The sequence below is a fragment of the Sciurus vulgaris genome (assembly GCF_902686455.1).
Source record: "Sciurus vulgaris genome assembly, chromosome: 3".
NCBI classification, from domain to species: Eukaryota; Metazoa; Chordata; class Mammalia; order Rodentia; family Sciuridae; genus Sciurus; species Sciurus vulgaris.
In genome coordinates, this window is record NC_136463.1 from 127,756,113 (window position 1) to 127,775,630 (window position 19,518).

Below are 19,518 nucleotides of genomic sequence, written 5' to 3' on the forward strand. Positions count from 1 at the left end.
AGACAGTGGAATGAACTAGACATACCTTTGCTATGTTCATATATTAATACACCACCACTGAAACTCCACATCATCTGCAACCAAAATAATGGGACCCTTATAGAATGTTATACTCCATGTGTAGATGTCAAATGACACTCTACTGTCATGAATATCTGAAAAGATGTTTTTAAAAAATGAGGCCAAACATATGGACTTAATGAAACAAACAAAAGCTCCCTAGCACTTTCTGATGAACAATACTGGTTAAGATTTTTTTTTTTTTTTTTTTTTGGTGGAGCTGGAGATTAAATCCAGGGCCTTATTGCATGCTAGGCAACCACTCTATCAACTGAGCTATATCCTCAAGCCTTGGTTAAGAACTATTTCTAAGACATGGCTTCAGCTTATCTGTATATGTCTTATTAAAACGGGGACTAGAACTGTAGCTTAGTGGTAGAGAGTTGCCTCACATGTTTCATGAAGCCCTCCCTGGGTTTGATCCTCAGCACCACGCACAAAAAAAATATAGGTATTATGTCTATAATTTAAGAAAATTTTTTAAAATATCAAAGCCTTTTCATTATTTTAAAGGTGAAAGTTATTTACAAGGCATCTTATAAGTGTATCTCACTGAAAAATTTTGTGTACTTTTTTGTTAACTGAGTCACTTTTCAAAGTCATTAAGTAACAATCCACAGAAAATAAGATGCTTTTTTTTTTTTTTTTTTTTGTGGTGCTGGGGATTGAACCCAGGGCCTTGTGCTTGCAAGGCAAGCACTCTACCAACTGATCTATGTCGTTCCTCAGCCTGACAGAAAATGAGATGCTTTTAAGTGATTTTTTTTTTGAGTCATACGGTGGAGCAGATACCTAGGCTACTAGTGAACAACAGAAATTACTTGTAATTACCTTATGTAAATATACTGTATACTAGCCTTTATAAAACAAAGCAAATGAAACACCTAAACACTCATCGAATACTTATTTATATACATTTATGCAGATTTGTTAACAGAAAAAAACGACCCTAAAGTAATTCTTCAAATATTACATGTCTAGAACATATTCAACATAGAAAAATAGAAATATTTAAGACTTGAGGTTGAATGCTTTCCTTGTTAGGAAAAAGATCTATGATCAGTAATATATTCTTAGAGGGTGCTAACAAAAATCTAAGAACTTACCTAAATAATTTTCAGGACTATTTTTCTTCGCTGCACTTAGTCTCTAAATTATGTTTGAAAATTCTTGGATCAAGTGCTCAATGAACTTAACATAAAACTTTAATATTATTTAGAAACATCTTTACTTATCATTCTAAAAAGGTTTAATCTCCTGACTCAATGGACAGTTTGTTCACATAATCATCTTTGCACAATCTTAAAATATTTAAAAAATGACTCTAAAAATTATCTAAAGGGATTTGAAGATTCGATTTCTAATCCTTGTAACTTCAAAACAATTAATACATTCCTTTGATTTGTTTCTATAATTTCAAGGAATCTTCTCTTTCCACATTTGGAAAAACTGTCCATGTTTAATTTATATGTGTGTTTACGGTTGTCCTATGCATTCAAATATGTAACAAGGTCAAGACTGGGTCTGGAAAAACAACAATGGAAATCTTTTATCACTTCTGAATACATGTGCAAAGGAATGATTTTTACTTTTCCCTGTCTCTTCCTTTCCTCCCACCCTGTCTTTATCATTAGACACGAACATTCAAAAAGATCTTTCTTGAACAGATCCTTCCCATCTTGCTCACCAAAGCTCGTCTTACATTACCACTTTAAGCAGTGTTTATGTAAACTTAGGTTTTTGATAAGTCAAAATGCACTGCTTTAAAGGCAAAAACAAGGTCACAAAATGGAAATGATAAAACTAATATGAATTAACATAGGCTAAGAGTTTATAGATTTTTTTTTTTCAAAAGTTGTATGTTAACCAAGTCATTCTTAGGTGAAAAATTAAATTGACAGTTTAATTTTTTACACAACTCATTAAATAAATATACCTGTTTACAATTTCAGTGTCTACAATCGAGAATCTGAAATGGCTAAGTTAAAGAAAAATAAGCCACATAAATTTTCTTACCCCACACCACTATAATATTTTAAATGCATAGGAATACAACAAACTCAAAAGAAAAAAAAATAGTGTTTTATTAACTACCACACTGTTATAATACACTTTAAACGTACAATAAGGTAGCCTTTAAATCTGAGGTGGTCTTAAAGATAACAAATGAACAGAATTTCAAATTTTTGAAATAGGTGAACTGCTGCAGTTATAGGTATACATTTAGGAAAATTGTATAGCTCTTACAAGACCAGCAATGTAACTTTATTTTGTACATTTTTAATTGAAAATATAAACAATAATTAAAAAGTAAAAAGAAAATACAGCATAATAAAAAAAACATACGTTTCTCAATTAAATGTATTGGATACATATAAATTTTAAGGGAAGAAGCAAAAAAGGAAAATGGTTGATATTTAAGTGCAGACTGACTACCTAGACAAAAAAAAAAAAAAAAAAAAAAAAACTTAAAAAAATACCATAAAACCTCTAGTTTTATATGACTAATATCCATATGGTTGGAGTATCGTCACTATGGAAGTGATTTTGTTATGTTTGCATATGTTATACTTTACTGGTAATTTACATGATGGCTTTTAAGGCCCTGGCAGACATATGGTTTTTAGAAACAAGATTGGATAAAAATCACTGCTAAGACGCAATACACCTTATTTTTTTGGTCCTCCAATATTCAAGAAAAGGGATAATTCACTATAACATTTTTTACCACCCAAATGCCTCAACCTATACATTTTAAACTTTTTTAAAGATTGGTTATATTGCCCAACTTCGTTATTGAAAGAATATTAACAAGACATTATTTTGGCAAATTAAATCTTAAACATGGCTTTTCAACAGGATTTAAAAGGTGACTATCCCTAGAGTTCCATGTTAAAATGTAGTTTTCAAAATCTTACAAGAGTAATGCTTAAAATATTGTACATAGTTAACCTAATTAAAATAATTAGCTTCAAAATGACAAATTGATAAGCTAAGTAAAGCCTACACTATGTAACATTTGCTTGGAAACTTGATTTGTCAGTTATGCATAATAAAAATTCCAGTCATCAAGAAAATTACAAAAATTTTTATCATAACATGATTTCTTTCACCCACCAACTTTTTTTTTTTTTTTTTTATCTTACAATAGATAAATACCAACATGTTCTCATTTTTACACTAAACCACACAGGATTGATGCATTTGGTTAGACTACCATTCGCATTGTTAAATTCAATTTTCTCTTTATATAACTTGGTAAAATTTCATTTCTTCTAGATTCCAAAAGTACCTACAAAACCCATGCAATTTTACCATTTTTAATATACTATGGAATATCATACAAAGTAAGGCATTTCAGTGTCATGTATAACCAAGTTACTGTCAATCCAAAAATTTTTGCACATCAATAAAAAGATATCTAAGAACTTAGGAACAATATTCTTCTCACTACTGTATAAAAATAACCACAATGAATAAGTATTTGTGTAATATTTACTCCATTGTCTCATTTCCAGAAACTGTCACAAGCTGTAAAGGTATTTCAGTGTTGGTAAGGATATCCTGATTGCTGGTGGCAGAAGTATTAACAGTTCCTATCCCTGAAACAGAACCTTGTTGAATATTTGCAAGGATAAGTGTTGTTCCTCCTGCAGTTATCAAAGTATCGTCTCGCCCAGCTTCCACAGAGGCTAGCACTGTACTGCTAGAGTGAATAACTTTTTTGTTTTGATGTGTTTTAATATGTTTGGCAAGGTGGTCACTTCTCATAAAGCGTTTTGAACATTCTGGACAAACAAATTTCTTCTCACCTGTTAAGAAAAAAAATTAAGTTACTTAGTTTAAAAAATTCAATTTCAATATTGAGATCCTCTCTCCTGAAACAAAGCCAAGACTAATGGTTGAGTGTGGAAAACAGGAATCTATTAAAAATTGTATTAGTTTCATGAGCTGCTTCCTCAAGATTTCTTTTATAGAAATCTCTCCAAAATAAATTTCATCTTTACTTTTTGATGAAAAGCAATCCTCAAACATACTGTATTAGAGACTAATAAACTATGATAAGAATTTTATTTGAAACACCTCTGTTAAAGCCTGTAATGCCAGTGACTCAGGAGGCCGAGTCAGGAAGATCAAAGTTCAAGGCCAGCATGGGTAACTTAGGTCAGTGGTAAAGTGCAGAAGGCCATGGTTGGTTCCAGACTAAAGGTGAAAGAAAAAGAAACTAGCTAATCACAATCATCTACATGTAATACACTTCTTTTCATATCCACAAAACTAAACCTTCAACTCTTAAATATGAACTCAAAGTAAAAACACTGAGTACTTTCAGAGTAAAAGCAAAGATGTAAGCTTGAGGCTCAAAAAGATTAATTCAAAGAATAATGGAGATGGCTACCTGACATGGTTTCATCTGGAATAACCAATATCAGCCTGATATAGGAATATTTTAAAGGTGTTTAACATAAACATGATGCCTACATTTACTTTCTAGCAAGAATACTATACTTAATGATAGACAGATTGAACTTCCATTGTATCAATAACCTACTACATAAGAGGATTATGAAAGAGAAGGCAAAGGCCAACCTAAAGGAATCAAGAGTGAAATCAATCAATCAATCTAGTAAACAGTTTAATTTTTTTTCTTCAAAAATGCTTTATCCACCGGGCACAGTGTGAAGCATATAATCTCAGCAATTTGGGAAGCTGAAATTTATACACATTACATCACCCACTTAAAGATGTATAACTTTCATTTAGCTTTCAATTTAAAAATCCTAAGTAGTACTCCCTTGTAGGTAATTTGTATCCTCTTTAACCCAAAATTATTTGATCACACACTTTTCCCTCCATTTACATTATGTCCTCTTACAACTTACTGACCAAACCGCATTAAGGAAAATCTTAAGGTCTATTACCCAAGGATGCCTTTCTATCTCAAGCAATAACTGTCTTTCCTCCTAAGAATTTTCAACAGCACAAATTATAACACAAAATCTTTTCACTTTTTTTACCTACTTTTTTTTATTTGTTTGTTTCAGGGACTGAACCCAGGGGCACTTAACCACTAAGCCATATCCCCAGCCCTTTTTAAAAATTTTATTTAGAGACAGGGTCTCACTAAGATGCTGAGGCTGGCTTTTAACTCACAATCCTCCTGTCTCAATCTCCAGAGCCACTGGGATTACAGGCCTGCACTATAACACCTGGCTTCTATTTTCAAATATTGTTTGTTGCAGTGTAATACAGGTTAATCTCATCTGGCTAGCACCTAATGAAAGATATAGGAAGTAGAACATCTAATATGTGTACTGTTTTATACTTCACTGATTATTATGTACAGTATTTAGAGCCAAATTTAAAAAGCACGAAGCACTCAAAAGCTAGATGACTACTCTGAGACTACCCTGTTCTCTAAAAAAAAACCTCATTATATAAGTAATAAACTGTTTTATGCCCTGTTAAAAATTTTTAGAAAAAAATAATTACAACAACAAAAAGCATGAAGCAAAAACAAGGACAGTTTATTTGCCTATCTAATAGAAAACTTGGATTGGATTCTAGATGTAGCAGACTTCAAAATCCAACACTGCTCTTCATTTCACCATGCTTTTTTCTTCTAAACTCTCTGGAGATTTTGTAACAGTATCTATTTTTCAATTCTTTAATGTTGAGCATAGACTGATGAATACTTTGATCATGTAATTTTTACATGGTAGCAGGAGAAAACTATCTTTAAATTATTAGGTTTGGATCAACTCTAGGTCTACCTCATGTAACAACCACATAATACTATGTAAAAACAACTAAACAATGTACATGTACAAATATGGCATAATGAATCCCACTATTACATATAACACACCAGTAAGAAAATTTTTAAAAATTAAATAAAGGGGGCTAGGGTTGTGGCTCAGTGGCAGAGCTCTTGCCTAAGCATGCGTGAGGCACTGGGTTTGATTCTCAGCACTGCATATAAATAAAGAGAAGTCCATTGATAACTAAACAACTGTATTTTTTAAAAAAAATTAAATAAAGGAGAGTTTTAACATCAACAATGCCTTGGCTATTCCTCAGTGGAATATCTTTCCCTCGCCTCACAGATAATAATTAACAACAGAAATGGTGAAATGCCCAAATTTATCAGAACAAAAGGTTTACTCCTTGCTATACTGTCAGGAGGAAAGAAAAAAAAAAAAAAAAGGATTGAGAATAAAGTAACCAATGTCTGCATAAAATAAAGCTTAGTTTTACAAGCTAGTTCCCATTGGCTTATTCTTTGGAAATAAGGTTTTTATATTATTGTTACTGAAAGTAACTGATATATAATTAATTATCAATATTAAATTCATCAAATATTAGGACGCAAGTAAAGCTGTGTGTAGTGTATACTTAGAATATGTATATGGTTCAATCCCCAGCACACATACAAACACTAAAAACAAATCAAATCAAACAAAATATTAGTAACCTGTATGTGTTCTTCTGTGCCTCTGTAATTCATCACTTCGAGTAAATCTTTTGCCACAGAACATCCAGTTACAAATAAAAGGGCGCTCTCCAGAATGCCAACGCAAATGCGCTCTCAGATGTGAGGTCTTCCCATAGACTTTACCACATCCTGGTATATGACAAATGTGTTGCTTCTTTTTCCCAAGATTGGTACCTCTAAAAAAACACACACAGAATAATATACACTTATATGAAAGTACTCAAATGGACATTACCACTTACATCATATATCCATCCTCATGTTGTATTTCAAAGAGAATTCACATTATCAACATGATATCAATCAGAAACCAAAACTATTTTGTATCTATTTAAATGAAAATTTATATTTTAAACATCGTTTTACATGTTAACTTTACCTCAGAATTAATGATTGCTGTCCAAATGTAAATATACTTAAGAATTATGTAATTTTGAATATACATGAATGTACAGTAAAACTATTTACTATTCGGTCGGTCAAAAACAATTCTCAAATACTACACATAAGTCCAATTCAATTAACTGGGAAACTTTTTATTAAAATAGTCATGATGTCATGTCAGATAATTTTAAAATATTTAAACCAAAATATAAATGCACACATTTAACTGAGCACAGGCACAATTAAAAGGTATATAGGTAGTTTAAACACTTTAAATTAACATGATTTAAGCATATTTATTCAAATTAAAGTGAGTTAAGCATTTTAAAAAATATCTGAATAGCTACGCCCTATATATACACTGACTTGGAGAAAGCTTTTTAAATTTTTTAAAAATTTAGCTAAACCTATTGTCTTAACTTTATCATTCAATGAAATCAAAATTATTTTTACAGCTAAATTTCTCCTTCCATAAACCATGCAAAGATATCCCCCAAAATACATAAAAGATATAACAAAAGAACGTCTTTCCCATGTCATAAAATTTGACATTACATTTCAGTATTTGATACCAAGAACAGAGTTTGGGAGACATGTGCTTTGATGAGTGAACAGAGGCGTCTAAAAACTTTTTTGATTCCAGAACTGATATATAAATAGCATTAAACACTACAACAACAAAAAAAAATCAGGCCATTATTAAAATTAGTTTAAAAAAAAAAAAAAATGACATTTTAGACACAACAATTACCAAAAATCACATTGTATAAACTTTGCAATGTTTCTCTGAGATTTAAAAGTATATTTAACCTCCCATCTCCCATCCTCCCCCAATTTCACAGTCTAGGTGTAGCCTATAAACTTTCCATAGCCTGTAAATCCTCCTGTATATAATACACCTATTGTTTTTCAAATTTTACTGGAAAAATGCATATTTCCCCACATTTATATTTTAATGTACTCACACTCAGTAGCATGTGAAATTGCCATAGGACAAACAGTGCTAAACGGTGCAGTGCTGGCTGTTAGATGCCATAGGTGTTCTGAACAGGGAGACATCAATGTGGGCTCCAGTAGTTAGAGAAGACTTCGTGGAGGAGGTGGGTAGGATTTAGATAGAAAGAAGGGAAGGCATTCCAGGCAGAGGAATAGCATAAGTAAAGACAAGGAGGAGTCATGCTGTTGTCTCAAGGGCAAGGATGTCATAATCTAACACAATTCTAGTTTCTGCTCCAGTCCACCCCCATTTTCAACAACTCTCTTCAAAGAGCTGGGTCTCATGAGTGAAATGTTTTTCTGGCTCACTTGCAATGCCAAAGTCTTATTGTTTCCACTTCATTCAGCTTCTTAAAATTTTGCTTTACTCTTAAATAGCCCTAAGAAAAAGAGCAATGTTTGTGGCTAGTGATGTACAAACCAATTTTACATATTGTGTTCACCATAGCAATTTCACAGAGAACTCAATTTAGTTCAATTGTATATTCATGACCTCTTGCCTCTCCTTTAAGATTATCACTTAGGTGATAAACTCAAACTTTTTATAAACTCAAAAGTGCTATTTCACAAACTCAGCAAAATTTAGCCTAGGAACACTAAGTAAGTCTTAAGACTCTAACAAATCAACACAACAAATCTGGATTCTCAAAGGATCAAAAAACTAGTAGGGAAAGATTTTTCAATTGAATTATTAGGAGAAATATTCATTGCTTAAAAACGGGATAAGTAAGAAAGAAAAAGCGAGGCATGGTTATACATAAATACTAAAATTTAAGGGAAATGCTCAACACTCAAGTCCAAGTTTCTACTTTAAAAGGAAATCTGAGGCTAGGGCTGTAGCTTGGTGGTAGAGCATTTGACTAACATGTATGAGGAACTGGGTTCAATCCCCAGCATCACACAAAGAAAAGGTGGGGGGATTTAATTCAAATAAGATCTAAATATGCTACTAGATATAAATTTATGCCAAGTCCTATAAAGGAAGGGAAAGGACCAAAGTGAATTTCTCAAAAAACTTCAGGTAAGATTCACACATCTTTTCTTCTTGACTGACACATAATCAGATACCACTAACATCTAGTAGATAACCTAAAAAAACTAACAATTTTAAGTTTCTATTCCTAAGTGCCCAGTGATTTAATGATAAGATAGTGACACAGAACAAATAATACTAAATTCTGGGTATCTCTTGGTTAGGGTGGGAGAAACGAGACAAACTAAATGCTGACAAAACAGATTTTACAAATGAACTTTAAAATATGGATCAATGCTTTTAATCCATACAAAACCTACACAATGATAATGTCTTTAACATTCTATTTTACTTTAACACAACCGTTTCCTCCACTAGTGACTCTGAAGGTTGGTTCTGCTCAATAAATACTGGCTAAACAAATAAGTTTTTATTATTTTTATACCTTGCTCAAAGAGAGAGACAAACAATTCTTCAATTATGAATGAAATTAGTTCTCAAAAAAGGCCATCTTGCTCATATTCTTTTTTTTTTTTTTTTGCGGTACTGGGGATCAAACCCAGGACCTTGTGCTCGCAACTGAGCTATCTCCCCAGCCCATATTCTTCTAAAATTTTTTTAAGAAAATGGTTGAGGAAAAAGGGCCAATATTCTGTTTTTTAAAAGTTTTATGTGCCACTTATCTTTGCAGAATACTATGGAATACTTTAGACTTACTATATATGTCAATGCTTCTACTAATTAGATGCAACAATTGTAGTTTACACAAGTGTTCCTAATATACATACACACACACACACACTAGTTGAATTTTGTTCAAATGAGTTTTAAGAGACAATATGGTTTTCTTCTTAAGAACCTTGATTTTTATTACTTATAAGAAGTTATTTTTTAAAACGAAGTCACAAATGTCCTAGAAAAAAATAACTGAACATTTTGGATAGCGATGGCTTTTAACAGCCTAACAAGGCATCTAATAAAACACTGACCAGCTTAAATTTTTTTTGTGTGCTTAAAAACAAAGTTTGTCAAAATGATGGAACTACTTATATAACAATACATTTTGCAAACCACTGACATTAAATTGAAGACAATATAAAACTAGGAAAAAATATTTGCACATGACAATACATAAACTAACGAATTCACAAAAGACAAACAATTCATAAAAGAAATTTTAAAATGGCAAAATAACAACCAAAAAAAAGTTCAACCTCACCAAGTAAAACAATACTGATATATTATCAACCCAGCAATTCTACTTCTACCAATTTATATTAATGATATATAATCAGACAAATGTGCAAAGACCTATGTGTAAGGATTATGACAAGCCCCCCAAAAAGGAGATGTTAAATTATTACACATCATGCAATAGAATACTACACAGACATAAATATGGTCACAGAAGTTTTCAAAATAAGATAAGACATACAAAACAGTGAGAAAATAATGATTCTACTTTAAAATACATGTAATATCTGAAAGGATACATAACAAAATGCTACAGTGGTTATGTTAAAGTGGATTAGGATTTTGGTGTTTTAAAAATATTATTCTAAATCGCTGAATTTTTAGGAAAAAATGTTATTTTAGTACACACTAATTAAAAGATTTTTACTTTAAAAAATAAATAAAACAGGCCAGGTCTTGGTCTACAATTAAGATTTGATTTGTATAAGTTCCTCTAAAATGAGAATAAATTTCAGAAGTATTGCCTAACCAGAATTCCACTTTTTTTGAACAAATAAATTTAAAATAACTGATTACAATAAATGCAAACACCTAAGAATGAAATGCAAAAGCAGATTCAGTCTGAATATAGTACGGCATAATGGTAAAAGTTTTGGAGTAAGTAACTGTGTTCTCCAGTCATTCCGCCTCTCTCTACCTCACTGATAAGACATACTGGATGACAAGACATATTGGAATATATAAGTTGACAATGTTAGCAGTTATTAGCCATTATTATTATTATTATTATTAGTAGTAGTAGTAGTAGTAATAACAGTAGTAGTATTAGTAGTAGTAGTAGTAGTAGTATTACTATTATTGCAAATGGGCTGGCCAATGTACAAAACCACAAATAAGACTAACCCAGAGAGGCAGAAAGATGATTAAGCCTACCGGATAAACTGTATATTATATACACACTTCTATTTTGCAGTATATTTTGTTACTTAAACAGTACTTAAGAGTAGCGTGCTAAGACCTTTCACTATGACTGAGGATTTGTTTAGTATGGCTTTACAGTTCTACCAGTTTTTGCTCACATATTTCAAAGCTGTACAAAAATGTACTATGAATATTAGATCTGCTTGACAGAAACTTCATGTTATTAACAAGAAATATATCCCCATCTGTCCACCTGATGCTTTTCCCTTAATCCCATCCTTGCCTGATAGCAACATTGCTATCCAAGTTTTCTCTTTGTCAACATTTGCCTAATAAATCTTTCTTCATCTATCCTTTTCAACATTACTGCATCAATTATTTAAGGTGTTCCTCAAAAATACTGAGTCACAATCTCTTATTTAATAAGCTTAATTAGCACCCAATATGACACAAATACTAATGGTTTGAATTTATCCCTGTCATGTTATTGTCTTAGCATTTAGTTTCTAAAAAACTAAGTTCAATACTGCAACGGCATTTAAAACAAAAAATTTCACCATTAAGGCCCTTTTTTCCCATTTCTGTTGAAAATGGAAAATGTTTGTGCTTACCAACTATTTCTGAATTTTCTAACTAATAAAAACAAGAATATGTTTACGAACTGCAATTCTCAAGCTAAGAATTCTTTTATTGTATTTAAGTAAAACCCACTGCTAGTTTGCTACCAGGATTATTTCTGATATAGGCCAATAAAATTGCATCTGTTATATTTAAAAAAAAAAAAATTTTAAAGGCATTCAGATCTGAAAATTTAATTTCACATATTTTTGTTTTCTAACTTATGCCACACTCACACAGTCACACACCCAAAAATGATCATGTAATGAATAATTTTCCAAATTAATTGACATGGCATGCAGTATTTTAAAATTAGGGATGGTCATATTAGGACTCTTAAAAAATACAAAACCAAAGGAGTATGGTTCATGTATGCATACCTCCCACCGCCTTCTTTACAGTTGGGACAGGTGCAAGCTACCCTCCGAAGTCTTTTTCCTTCTTGATGTTGTTGGTCCCCTTCTTCATCTACCACCTGTACTCTTAAGTGTGTTAGATCATTGGTATTCAATGTAGAATCACCACTGAGCTGCCACTCTTCAGGATCAGGTTCTTCTTCCTTGATCCTAATATCTAAAGAAAAAAACAAATGCAAATGAGAAGCAGCCCACTGGCACTGAAAGAAAGCATAAGATCTAAACTTATCTAACTGAATAATAGGTTAAAAAATAAAAATTAAAAACAAAACAAAAACTACCTGTTTGCAGAACATAATCATTGTTCTTTCTGGCTTATTCCTTTCAAAATAATTTTATTCTAAATATCAAAGATAAAGCAATAATGGAAATAAAGCCAGTAGGACAGCTTACTTCTTAACAAATTCAGTAAGAATGAAACTTCAGTTATTACAGTTGTTCAGTTAGTCGATAAACCCAATGATCAATATAGTGTGGAACAAATTCTAATGCCTTTAATCTCTCATAACCTACATCCATTCTGCCTATTTGTAGGTAATATATGGAATGCAAAAGGCAGCATTCACTTGAAACTGTTGCTCACAAACTTAAGCTTCAAAAAAGCTTAAGTTTTTAAAAGTCAACCATTACTAAAATTATCTATAATGTCCACAACATTACTATTGAAGGACATATAGTAATATGAGACAACTTCTATTTTTGAGGAGTTTTATTATAAATCATACTGGGGAACAAAATGAGCATGCAATAACAGAAGAATGGATATGGCAGGAAGCTGTCATTTACTCAGAAGCAACAACTAATAATACAATAATGTAATAATACATCATTTTCTAAGTGAAACTAAGAGAACTGATCAACCAAAGTATTTTTTCTTTTCATCTCAGAAAACTGATTTTTTTTTTTTTAAAATAATGATTTAGAACCTCCTTTGGTAAAACAAATTTCTGCAAATTTTTAATGTAAAACTAAAAATCTTTAGATCTGTATTAGTCACTAATAATAAGGGTACAAACAGCCTAAGAATCAAACATTCTGGCTGGAATGTAGCTCAATGGCAAAGCATGTGCTTAGTTCTTGTGAGGAACTGGGTTCAAACTCCAGCATGGTTCCCCCATCCACCAAAAAAAAAAAAAAAAAAAAAATTCAAGTGTGCCAAATAACTTCTGAGTTTACATTAATGAAAATCAGAACATATAATCAACAATTTTTTAAAAAGGCATCAAACAGCTTTAAACTAATTTATTTTATCAGAATAACTAAGAATCAAACGGAAAAAGGAGATGAAAGGGGATTTTGGTCTAGGCAACAAGTTGACAGTGATGCCATTCCATGATATAGAAACTACTAGATAAGGTCCAGGTGGAGAAGGACAATTGTTAATTCCAAGCTGAAGATCACCTAGTTTTAACTATTTGTGAGATACAGAATTAAAGAAGCTTTACTTCTTTACAGGTTTAGAACACAGAAAGAGGTATATGCTAGACATAATTGGGGATTTTTAGTATGCTACAGAGTCCATCCAAAGAAGAAGTTTATATCACTCAGGAACTATGAAAATGAGGAGAGAAGGTGACCTATAAGGAACACAAACATTTAAGGGATGAGAAGAGAGCAGTCAAGAAAATGTGGTAGCATAAAAAGAATGTGTTCAAAGAAAGGTAAGAAACAGACAACATCAAATGCTACAGTTACATCAATAAAGAAACTGACTAGTGAGTAAGAAGTGATAGAATTAAGAGACAACTTTTCATGAAGTTTGAGAAAAAAGAGAGAAACGTATCAGTTGAAGCTAAAAGGGAACACAAAGATAAAAGGTGTTTTGTTTTAAAGACAGGAAATATAAACCTTTACAGCTTATGAGAAAGATTCATTACAGAGGGAAAGTGAATTTCCAGTCAAGAGGAGATGATAATCTAGAGCACTTACAGGTTTAGCTGAGGGAGCAGTCACCTTTTCCTTTGTTGGATGAAGGACCCAACAGATAAGAGCACATTCATTCATCTAATAGCTATTCATAATTAATCTACTATGTACCCAGATAAAGAATGAATTTTATTTGATGGCTAGGAATTAAGGGGCAATTGAAGAGACCTAATCTGTTGTTTCTGTATTCTCAGTGAAAAGATGAAGTGGGAATCAGATATGAATAAAACTCCTTCCAGATACTACAAGTAAATCTTAAACAGTTACTTTATAATCAAGTACTCAACTGTATCAAATATTGCTCAGTACTAGCTTTTACAATTTGAATAAAAGACAGCATATGGATTATCACATAGACAGACCTGGATAAAATGAGGAATCTTATCCAATATTTTAAAAGCTACTCATTTTAGTTCCTCTTTCAATCTTCTTTGTATTCAACATCATTTGTGATAAGATGGTAGAAAAAAGGTGGCAAAATAGTAACATTAAGAATGGATAAAGGGCTGGGGAGTTAGCTCAGTTGGTAGAGGGCTTGCCTTGCAAGCACAAGGCCCTGGGTTCAATCCCCAGCACTGCCAAAAAAAATTAAAAAAAAAAAAAAAAAAAAAAGAATGGATAAAGAGCTGGACATGGTGGTGCCCACCAGTAATCCCAGTGATTCAGGAGGCTGAGGCAGGATTGTGAGTTCACAGCCAGGCTCAGCAACTTAGCAAGGCCCTAAGCAACTCAGTAAGATCCTGTCTCTAAATAAAATACAAAAAAGGGCTGGGTAGGTGATATGGCCCAGTGGTTGAGTGCCCCTGAGTTCAATCTCAGGTACCAAAAAAGAATGGATAAACAGCTGGGCATGGTGGCAAATGCCTGTAATCCCAGCAACTCAGGAGGCTGAGGCACAAGCTCAGGGCCAGCCTCAGCAACTCAGTGAGGCCCTAAGCAACTTAGCAAGACCCTGTCTCAAAATAAAAAGTAGAAGGGCTGGGTATGTGGCTAGTGGTTAAGAAACCCTGGGTTCAAAAACAGAAAAAGAATGAATAAAGAGCCTGGCACATGTCTGTAATCCCAGCAACTCACGAAGTTGAGGCAGGAGGATCCCAAGTTCAAAGTCTGCCTCAGCAACTTAGTTATTAGGCCCTAAGCAACTTAGTGAGAGACCCTGTTTCAAAATAAAATACAAAGTGCCCCTGGGATCAATCCCCAGTAATACCCCCGCGACCAAGAAAAGAATGAAGAAATCTAGACAGGACCTATATAAGAATAACTTAAAGACAGCATAAGAAACAAAAGAGCAATTGATAAGAGGAAGAAAGAATGAAATGCAACCTGATTGAGATGAAAATATTTTAAGACATTCTTGTTATTACCGAAACCTACAAAGAACATATTTGAAGAATGAGTCATAAAAATGAATATTTACAACTTACAGTTTTCTTTCTTACTGCATCTGGATAAATGACAAGCAAGAAGAACTTAACAGGTTCAAACTGAACAAATTTTGTCCACCCCAAAAAATCTTTGAAAAAGGAATCCCATGAAAACAGAAGGGAGAACAGTAGGGTGGAAGAAGGAGAAGGTAGGGAAAGAACTGAAGAATAAAACTGAGCAAAGTATGTTATCAGCATGTACAAATATGTCATACTGAAACCCACTATTCTGTATAATTGTCATGCACCGATTTTTACAGAATCTCCTTGCATCAACCTAACTACTCCAATTATCAACTTCAAAAGTCTTGTTAGTCCATCCCCAGGCTCTCATCTCTCTTCAATTCACCTTCTACTCAGTTTCCCAAATTTTCTTCTAAATAAGAATCTATAATTGCATTACTTTCCTGATTGAACATATGTACTAGTCCTCTATTTTCTACAGGATCAAGTCCAAACTCATTAACTTGGTATTCAATCTGGCTCCACCCTGCTCTTCCAACTCTAAATATTAAAAAACTGAAATTCTCAGCATTTTTACAGAATATGCTTTTTCAATGTCACACCCTTGTATGAGCTATTTCTTTTGACTAGACTGTTCTCTATTTTTTTTGTTCTTTATCTAAGTAACCCCTATCTCTTCTTCAATATATTTGTGTAGACAACAAGAAAACATTTCTTATTGTGCTGTATTAGTGTCCTAAATGGCACATAATTATTCTGAGATCCAGAAAAATAATAATGCATCAAAATGGCCCATAAAAGTATGGAAAGTACTAAACATTATCAGTTACCAGGAAAATAAAAATGTAATTAGTAATGAGGTAATATTACCTGTCCACCAGAATGACTGAAAATTTTTAAAAAGACATTACCAATTGTTAGAAAAGAAGTAGAGCCAGTAACACTAGGATTGTATGCTGCTAGTAGGTATGTAAATTAGTAGAACCACACTGGAAAATCTTTCATCCATAATCTATATCTTCTAAAGTTGAATCTATCTCTGTACTATATTCACTGCTAGGGATATATGCAACAGAAATGCATATATGACACCAAAGAATGTATAAAAGTCACAACATTATCTGTAACTAGATAATATTCACTGTACCACTGTATCTATGATGTATTCATTTGTACAATGGAACATGATAAACCAATGAAAATTAACAACTTACATGCAATGACAAGTGTGAAATTTTGAACGAAGTCACATATCTATACACACACTCTATAAATATATACACATAAAAAGTACATGTATATCTCCTCCTACGTATACAAGGAAAAGGGTCACATGATTTATGTAAACTAAGAATTCCATTTATATAAAACTCAGAATATGCAATGATTCCAACTACGACTCTGTGGGAAATGAAAAAGCTCTGAAGACAGTAAAATAAAATATAAAAAACAATAAAAATCAATGGTTGACAAGAGAGAAGGGAGGGATGAATAGGTAGGGCAGAGAAGAAATTTAGGGGAGTGATAATACCCAATATGACACTATAATGGTGAATATATGTTATTTATTTACCCAAACCCACAGTCTGTACACCACCAAGAGTATGTAGAGTATGAGCTTTGGGTGATAATGATGTGTCATTGTAGGTTTATCAAGTGTAACAAACATACTACTCTAATGGGAGATGTTGATAATGGAGGAGGCTATGCATGTGTGGGAGTAGGGATATACAGAATATATCTGTACCTTCCTTTCAGTTCTACTGAGAACCTGAAACTGCTCTTAAAAAAAATTTACTTTTTCGGAGAGGGACAGAGAACTGTATGGTGACAGAAGAGTGGTGACTTCCTACTTCTGAGAGGGATAATGGAAAGAAGTATTTCTTGATTGGTAATATACATTTCTTGATCTGGAACCAATTTTTTGATCTGTGTGTTCATTTTGTAAAATCTTATCAAATACAAAATTTGATTTATAAATTTTCTGGATATTATGCTTGCATATAAAGCATTAATCTAAATTACCTAGGAATAAGGTACAATTTCTTTTGTTGAAATATGAACACTAAAAATTTTAAATGACTGCACTGCCAAAATTAAGTCCATAATTTGAAGTTTAGACTATAATCTATAAGCAGCTCCACTCACAGTTCTACATTGTAAGGAGAAAGTAGTTAATAAGAGTTAAGGTCATGTCTTTATCAAGTCAACTTTCTAGTTGGGAGAAGACAGAACAAATAAATTTACACAGTACTTGAGCAATGATTGTTTGGGGGGAAAAAAGTATTTTTGGATAAGAAAGGATAGGAAATGGAAGGAAAGTAGTAGCTGCTACTCTTTTTTATTTTTTATTATTAAAATTTTTTTGAAACAGGGTCTCATTATGTTGCCCAAACTAACCTCAAATTTGTAATCCTGCCACCTCATTTTCCTGAGTAGCTTGGATTACAGGCATTACCACTGCACCCAGGCAGTAGTGGCTATTTTAAATAGAGGGGATAGAGAAAGATTTTGCTAATGTGGAGACATCTGACCTAAAGAAGGTAATAGACCAAATGTGGTTAAAAGCAAAAAGAAAAGCAAGTTGGGTGTAACTTTGGTACATTCAGGGAAAAGTGAGGCAGCTTGTGTGACTAGAGTGGCTTGAATATAGAAGAGCAGTACAACATCACAGAGGTGATCTTGGAATGGAAGCAGGGAACAGAATCATGTTAACAAGTCTTGTGTATTATCTTTGAGACCATTATAAGGACTTTACATTGTATCCTAAGGGAAGCCAAGGAGGGATTGAGAGGGGTGATATAATTTGGACAATTTTATTAAAATAAATCCAGAATCAGGATCACTCTGGATACTCTATAGAAAGACTATGGGAGGCGAAGGCAAAAGTAAGGATACTAGCCTAGTGTGAGGGCACAACACCACCTTAATCCCTGCTACTTGGCAGGCTGAGGAAGGGGTATTAAAAAAATAAATAAATCTTTAAAAAATACTGATTAAATTAAGAGGGCTGCTGTAAAATTATTAAAACACAAGATATTGATGGCCTAAAACTAGGATGCTAATGAGGAGACAGTAGAAGGAGTCAGGAAATACTACAGCCAAAGATATCAGATAACGGATTTGTTACCAGGTTACTGTATGATGTCGGGGAGAAAGAAGTTAAAAAGAGACTTTCAAAGTTTTTGTCCTGTATAACTAAAAATATGGAGTTGCTGTTAACTGAAATAGGACAGAATGTAGGTAGGAAGTTGTAGGGAAGGGAGCCAACTAAAGGCCTATTTTTGGATATGAACATTTTGAAATGCCTGTTGAATACTCAAATGAAACAATGATCAAGCAGCTGATGGATCTGGAGTTTAAGTAGCAAATTGACCTGCCAATATTAATTTGGGTATCATAAGCATATACAGTTGGTATTAAGAGTCACATGGAACACAATGTAAATAGAAGGAAACCCTGGAGCAATTCAAAAGTAAGCAGAAAGCCAGATGTGATGGCATATAATCTGTGGGCTAGGGTGGGGTGGGAGGCCACCTCAGCAACTTAGCAAGACTTGAGATTTTAGTGAGAACCTGTTTCAAAATAAAAAATACAAATGACTAGGATAAAGCTCAGTGATAAAGCACTCCTGGGTTCAATCACCAGTTATCCATCTCCTCCCCCCCCCCAAAAAAAAAAAAAGAGTATAGGAGATTAAGGAAGCTGGGCATGGTGGTGAACACCTGTAATCCCAGCAGTTTAGAAAGCTAAGACAAGAGGATTGCGTATTCAAAGCTAGCCTCAGCAAGTGAGGTGCTAAGCAACTCAGTGAGAACCTGTCTCTAAACAAAATACAAAATAGGGTTGGGGATGTGGCTCAGTGGTCCAGTGCTCCTGAGTTCAATCCCTGGTACCAAAAAAAAAAAAAAAAGTGGAAGTGAGGAAGGAAACTGGTGCTCAGAAGTCAAATGAAAAAAATCATTTTCAAGAACCTAACCACATTAAATGCTTGATAAGTAAAATGAGAACCATGAAATGATTCTTGGATGTAATAATATGATAATCACTAGTGATCTTCACAAAAGCTGTTTCAGTGAAATAAGGAAAAAACTCTGCCTAAAGTAGATTCAAGAAAAGGGAAAGACAAATATAGCTGACTCTTTC

General features: G+C 32.9%; 1 protein-coding gene across 1 annotated transcript in view; it reads right to left on the reverse strand.

The window, feature by feature from the left end:
* Positions 1 to 2,120: 2,120 nt before the first annotated feature.
* The window catches only part of SP3 (Sp3 transcription factor), a gene marked incomplete at its 5' end in the record, with an annotated part of 46,307 nt that continues 28,909 nt past the window's right edge, over positions 2,121 to 19,518 (reverse strand). Inside the window, 3 exon segments of the mRNA XM_079135071.1 lie at positions 2,121 to 3,872; positions 6,536 to 6,732; positions 12,023 to 12,215. Of these exon segments, the coding sequence (XP_078991197.1) occupies positions 3,556 to 3,872; positions 6,536 to 6,732; positions 12,023 to 12,215 (707 nt within the window).